This window comes from Puma concolor, chromosome D4 (assembly GCF_028749965.1).
Source record: "Puma concolor isolate L17-30 chromosome D4, mPumCon1.1.hap2, whole genome shotgun sequence".
NCBI classification, from domain to species: domain Eukaryota; kingdom Metazoa; phylum Chordata; class Mammalia; order Carnivora; family Felidae; genus Puma; species Puma concolor.
In genome coordinates, this window is record NC_141679.1 from 91142713 (window position 1) to 91149751 (window position 7039).

At 48.0% G+C, this 7039-nt stretch overlaps 1 protein-coding gene across 5 annotated transcripts in view; it reads right to left on the bottom strand.

Moving 5' to 3' along the window:
• DDX31 (DEAD-box helicase 31) overlaps nt 1–6997 on the bottom strand; it is a 71455-nt gene extending 64458 nt beyond the window's left edge. For 2 of the 5 annotated variants that reach the window (XM_086684376.1, XM_086684379.1), the window contains exons 1-3: nt 6809–6996; nt 1289–1545; nt 1107–1182 (exon numbers count right to left, since the gene is read on the bottom strand). In XM_086684376.1, coding sequence (XP_086540502.1) covers nt 1107–1182; nt 1289–1545; nt 6809–6910 — 435 coding nt within the window. In that variant the 5' untranslated portion in view covers nt 6911–6996. Of the gene's footprint in view, nt 1–1106; nt 1186–1288; nt 1546–6808 lie in introns of those variants that run through there. The other 3 variants (XM_086684377.1, XM_086684378.1, XM_086684380.1) reach the window with 3 other exon arrangements.
• Between the last annotated feature and the right edge of the window lie 42 nt (nt 6998–7039).

The window sequence follows — 7039 nt, forward strand, 5'->3', positions numbered from 1 at the left end:
CTGATGACTATGTTCAAGTCAAGTTCTTCCAACCCAGTGAGTCTCGCCTGGGGGTGGTTCTGCTCCACCCCTGCGCCCACACAGGTGGCAACATCTAGAGAGATTTTTGGTTGCTACAAGTGGGGCCAGGGTCACCACTGGAATCAAGTGAGTAGAGGCACGGGTGTTGCTGGACATCCTATCACACGCAGGACAGTGCTCATGACAAAGAGTTATCCATCCCCGGGGCGCCTGGGTGGCGCAGTCGGTTAAGCGTCCGACTTCAGCCAGGTCACGATCTCGCGGTCCGTGAGTTCGAGCCCCGCATCAGGCTCTGGGCTGATGGCTCAGAGCCTGGAGCCTGTTTCCGATTCTGTGTCTCCCTCTCTCTCTGCCCCTCCCCTGTTCATGCTCTGTGTCTCTCTGTCCCAAAAATAAATTAAAACGTTGAAAAAAAAATTAAAAAAAAAAAAAAAAGAGTTATCCATCCCCAAATGCCCACAGCACGACCCTGCTCGATGTCCCTGCTCAAACCCATAGGTGCGAAAACAGCTTACGTAAGGCACCCTGAAGGACTAAGTGAGCTGTGACCACAGGAGCAAAGGAAAACCAGATTCCCTAAAAGTTAACGCATTTTTCTCTCCTTACTCATACATAAATAAGAGCGGAAACTTCACTCATGGTTAAATTAAAAAAAAAAAAAAAAAAAAAGGGTCCATCTGTTTGTAGAAAACGTGTGTTAAAACAGCCCCGTCTTCTTCAATTCTTTGTAACACGCTACCCTTGAGATGAAGATGCCAGCTCAGTTCCCTCTCCTATCCAGATCAGCCTCCGCATCCCATCTACCCATGATTAGGAGCCTGTCCTAGGCACACTAGGTGAACTGTCTGGCCTAATTTGAATTAGGTGAGGAGAGTGTTTGGTTCCTTAAAAAGTGGGTGCAGATGGAGGTTGGGACAGTGAAGAGTAACGTAAGCTCACTGGGATTATCCCAGAAGAGCATCTCATCAGTCTGACTTCACTCAGGTAGCTGGGAGCAGAAATAACCACTCTTTTTCTTTCTAGACATTCCGAATGAATAACCACATCGAAAAAACCGACCACACGAGACACTGAGAGATACTTACTAAATGTGGGTGGAGGTCCAGTTTGTGAAAAGCGTCTGAGGTGAACACCTGTTCTTGCACCTGCTTTACTACAGGTCTGCAAATGACGAACAAAACCCGGGCATCAGTTCCAATCAACAGAGCAAAAGGCGGAATACACTTCACTCCTCTTATTCCCGAAGTGCATCTGTGCCTGAACATACCTGTGGAGCTCTGGAATCTCGGGGTTGTTTTTAAATAACGAAGAAGTCCTAATGCATGGTTTCTGCTCTCGGTTTTTACCGCTCACACCAACCAAAGATTCATTCGGAGAAAATGTTTTCTGTGCCTTCCCCTTAAAAGTCCTTTGTGCTTCTTCAGCAGCAGCTTTCTTGGCTGGGAGAAACGCCACCGCGCTCCTCCGCTTCGCTGGGGGAGCCTCACTGGATGCTCGGTACTTTCTTTTGGTAGCCTCTGCGTGCTGCGTTGTTCCCAAAAGGAAAGAGCGACAAGAGATGCATTAGTCCATGAAGACAGACGTCACAGTGAAGCCTGACTGCCCACAGAATTGCCTCTCTCCCTGCAGAGATCATTATGCCCCATATGTCGAGCAACAGTTTAGGGTCTGCAATCAGATTCTTTGACTCAGCTTTTTTTCCCCCCCAAAAAGAAAAAAAAAGAAACCAACCCCTCCCCCCCCCCAAAAATCTCAGCTCATTCATCCCCTAGACTTCACCATCCATCTTAACTATCAACTCAACCAAGATGAGGGTAAGGATAAAGAAGGGAGAAACCTTTTGGGGGCTGAATATTACCAAATGGGAGTCTCCGTTAAGGGAAGAGAGAACCCACCTTGTGAAGTGTGCCCGCTAGATCAATCCGTTTCCCTGGATGTCCATCTACACAAGAAGAACAGGGGAGGGGAGCGCATCCTCTCTCTCCACCAACAAAGCCTGTTGGTGACTATACATGGGAGGCTGCATCCCAGCTCATGCCCAGGAAGCGGAAACCTTCATTACCGCTCTACCCCAGAGTGCTTGGATCGCTGTCACTCTCTCCCCTCACGCTGCTCCCCCAGATTCAGATGGCTTGGAGACGTTTCCTACTCGCCGTTTCCATTCCAAATGAGAATTCTACTCCATCCATCACTTCTACCACAATTATTTCCAATTCTCTTTGCCTTTCAATTCCCCATCTGATAGTCGGTTGCAGGCTACAACGCTCGATATTTTTTTTTGCCTGTTGCTTCTCATTTCCATAACATGAATCTGGCTACCTGCACCATGTCCAAACTTCTCCTAAGAGAAGAAGCATCCAATTTTCTTTGGAAACAAATTTGTTTCCTTTCTGCCTTCTCTTCCAATTTACACACGAATACAAAAACATCCCGTGAGTAGCTAGTGCTTATTATCCTGGTGTTTTCATTTCTCTTGGAATGTCATTCTCCCCTTAGCTCGAAATGATGAATTCCATTTACACATCAGCTTGCTTTAGCCATGACTGTCAGCTTCAGGCTAACCTACCAATAACAGTAGTTGTTTGTTCCTGGCACCACAGGACTATACCCAAATAATTCAATAAATACAACTTCGAGTATTTAATATTAATAAAGTTAAGTATTACTAATTAAGTTAAAAATAACCCTCATTTTACAAATTTATTTTTACAAAGTCCCAAGTTCATGAATGTTCAGAGTAAAGAAACAGATGAAGTCAAGTTCCGGGTCTGCTGAATCATTTGCAAGGCACAATGAAATGTGCAGACTTTCCTTGATTTATGGAACTAGGGACTCTCAGAGCATAAAAAGGCCTGAAGGCCACTCCCACCGTGAACAGACTTTCTACCACCGTCCCCCAGACAGATGGCCTTGCAGTAGGCTTTGCCTCCACACCTCTTACTGCTCTCCATCCACCAAGGCAGACCGAATTCTAGGGGTTAGGAAGCGGTTTCTGACATTCAGACAAGAGCCGCCCCCTTGATCATCTCTCTACTCGTCTGAGGTTTGCTTTCTGCAGCAACACAAAACAAGCTTATTTCCTCTGGGACATAACATTCCTTCACACATCGTGTAAATCTTTTACTTTCTTCTTTGGAATAAATATCCCAAACAGGACATGAACTTTCGATCCTTTATCATCCCAGTCACCTGTTATGCTCAGGTCAACTTTTCTTTAAAAGCAAGTATTCAGAGGGGCGCCTGGGTGGCTCAGTCGGTGAAGCGTCCGACTTTGGCTCAGGTCATGATCTCGCGGTTCGTGAGTTCAAGCCCCGCGTCAGGCTCTGTGCTGACAGCTCAGAGCCTGGAGCCTGCTTCAGATTCTGTGTCTCCCTCTCTCTCTCTCTGACCCTCCCCCGTTCATGCTCTGTCTCTCTCTGTCTCAACAATAAATAAACGTTAAAGAAAAAAATTTAAAAAATAAAAGTATTCAGAATCAAGCACGGCATTTCACAGGGTTTCCACTGCTCTTAGGCTAAAATTAAAAAACCTGTAATATGATCTACAAAGCCCTCTAGAAGCTGGCCTCTGCCCATCTCACCAGTCTCAGCTGTCCTGATCTTCCTTAATTCCTAGAAGGCACCATGTTCCTTCCTCCCTCAGGGCGTTTGCACATGCTATTCCCATACCCATGTCTCCAACCCTCACTTTGGCTGGTTAACACATACTCATCCTTCAGATTGAGGCTTACTGGGCCCTCAGAAGAACCTTTCCTGACCTCTTCTCTCCACGTAGTCAAGCCAGGGTTCCTACTCTTGGCTCTCCTGGCACCCTTATTCTTCTCTATAGCACTCAATACAATAACAAGCATAAAATGTAATTTGTTATGTGGTGTCCATCTTCCCATTAAACCACAAACTCTATAAGGAAACGGACAAGTCTGCCCAGTAGAGCATTGAATCCCCTGTATGAACTCATGTCTGCACAAAGTAAGTGCTCAATAAATACTTACAAGATGAACAACACCCAATAGAATTATCCCTCTCCATAAGCCGGACACTATTCCCCTACTTGTTAGCTTTTCTGCCCCACATCCACAACACGTTCATTTAAAACACCCTACTACATAGTGGCTATCAAGTAGCTTGATTCTGAACACAAGGCTGGACAATTAGCCAAGCCCTTGAAGAACTCACAGATTAGTGGAAGAGATCAACGTATAAAACCACAAACTCAAATCTGTATTTGTACTCAGAAAAAATATACACACAAAGGGTCGTGAAAGCACAAAATAAGATTCCCACGGCCTGTGGCAAGGGGAAAGGAGGCCAGGAGACAGAAATGCTTCAGGAGGTGGCATCTGAGCAAAGAACATACCTGAATCTACTAAAACATCAGCTCTACAACATTAAGCAAATCACCTTCCTCTGAGTCTCTGGTCCTGCACCTGTAAAACGAGGGGCGTTCTGGCGGATGACCTTTAGGAGCCCGCCTAGGCCTAAAAGCCTAAATACTACACCTCCGACATTAATAAATACACTATAGGTCAGGCAATACGCTAAGTACTTAGGTGGATTATCTAATGTATCAATACAGGTACTGCTATCATCCCATTTTAAGATGAGATCACTGAGGCAGCAATATGAGGCGATTTGTTCCAGGGTCACCAAGCGATACAGGCTTTGCTCAGGCACTGATTCCACAGCCAGGATCCCTGAGGGTTGTGCTATAATACCATTTTTTAATTCCAGCTTGGTTAGAAAACATCGTATGCAGCTTGGTCCCTCTTTTGAGTTGTTTAGAAGGATTTACACCAAAATGTTAACCAGAGTTATATCGGAGTATGGCAATTATGGATTTTTTTCTTTAACATACTTCCCAAATTTCCTACAATAAATTTGTATTAATTGAATCATCAAAAAACATTTTTAGAAAGAAAACATTCTACATAGTGTTATAAATAGCATAACTTACATTGTTGAGGCCTTTCCAAGTTCAGAATATTAGCTACTCATCCCAAATTCAGGCCACTGGCAAATTTGATCAACGTATCTATAATTCTCATTCAAGACATAAAAAATGTAGATGCAGACAAGGGCACCAAAGACCCTTGTCATGACCTTATTAATACATATCTTTTGACACAGTGGTTCAGGCAATCATAAAACCAGACACCCTATTTTTATTTATTCAACTCACTCAACAAAGTTTGGGGATTTTGGGGGCGCCTGGGGGACTCAGTCGGTTGAGCATCTGACTTCAGCTCAGGTCATGATCTCATGGTCTGTGAGTTCGAGCCCCGTGTCAGGCTCTGTGCTGACAGCTCGGGGCCTGGAGCTTGCTTCGGATTCTGGGTCTCCCTCTCTCTCTGCCCCTCCCCCGCTTGCACTCTGTCTCTCAAAAATAAACAAACGTTAAAAAAAAAAGTTTGGGAATTTTTTTTTAAGATTTTATTTTTAAGTCATCTCTACACCCAATGTGGGGTTCGAATTTACAACCCCAAGATCAAGGGTCACACACTCCACCGACTGAGCCAGCCAGGCGCTCAACAGTTTCAACAGTGCTTCCCACTTGTCACTAGGCTCCTGTATGGCACAAGCCTCCCACTGGCCTCTGGATGTAGCGATTCCATTACTCAAAATGGTGCCAATACTTTACCTATCATTGGCATTTATCAAGTGCTTTTGTGGGCAAGAAAATACATAGGATCTTTACGTATGTGATTTCATTTACTCCTCATAAATAACTTCATACGAGGTAAAAACTACTGTTCCCATTTTACGGGTAGGAAAAGTGAGGATCAGACCTCCCTGCAAGGTTACAACATCAGCCTGCTGCAAAGCTGGCTTCTAATCTCAGGTCTGTCCTACCCAGACCCCAGGGTCCCAGGGGCTCTTCGGTATTTCCCCTTCCTCCTCCCAGAAAAGTGGCCACCCCACTGGCTAGCTGAAAACTCCAATTCCCAAACCTCTAAATCCTAAAGCTTGATTATCACTGAAAAATCACCAAAGAGAAACCCTAATACCAACTCGAGGAATTTCAGCTTCAACACGTTGGATGAACTGACCTTCAGCAACCAATCCGTCAACGGAATCACCTGTTGGTTTTTTGAGAAAACACACACCTTCCTTGGCCCAAGGTCCTGTAACTCACGCCTCTACAAGAGGCTTTCTGCCCTGCAGCCCTCCTCTTTTCCAGGAGAGAAGTCAACCGTCCCAGAAACCAGTTTCCAGCTCTGGCTTGATTGAAATTGAAGGCACCTTTCCCCTCCCTAGTGAGCGGAGTATACTGATGCTCCGTTATTCTCTCTCCCCACTGCCCGTGGATGAGAATCTAGGCCACTTTTGCAAGTTCATGAAGAAAATCTCTAGTCTCCAGTCCTCCTTCCTGCAACAAACGACCCCTGGTTGAGGCAACGGTGGCTGAGACAAGTTACAAAGAGGCGAGGCTGGCAAGAGGCCGGGCGGGCACTCGCCCCGGGGTCAGGTCCTAACTTGGGGTGGGGGTGGGGGTGGGGGGGCGACGGGATCCGCCGCTCACCCCTGCCACCCGCAGCCCGAGAGCCGGCGGGCGTCCCTCCACGCCCGCGCCGCTCCCTCCTGGGACATCCCCGCGGGGTGATGTTCCGGTCTCAGACACGTGCCCCCTCTGCGACTCCTCCAGAATCTGCCAGATAACCCGCTTCCCAACCACCGCCCCGGACTCCGGCGGCAATTCCAAACCCTACCCAGCGGCGAGGCGGCCGCTCGCGAGGTGCGGCGGGCCGGGCCTCAGGTGCGGACGGCTCCGAAGCCGGGGCAGAACTCACCCGCCTCGCCTGGGCCCGGCGGGGTCCCGAGAGCGTCTCGGGGGCGGCGGCGGCGGCCGGGGACTCGGCAGCGCGGAGGAGCAGCCCGCCGGCGGCGGCCATGGCACGCGGCGAGGCGCGGGCACGGGCGGGCGCGACGGGACCGGGAGAACCCGGCTCGGCCCGGGCCCACGTGGGCGGCGCGCGAGGACCCCGCGCAGCTGCCCCGCCGGCTCCTGCGGCCGCGTCCCT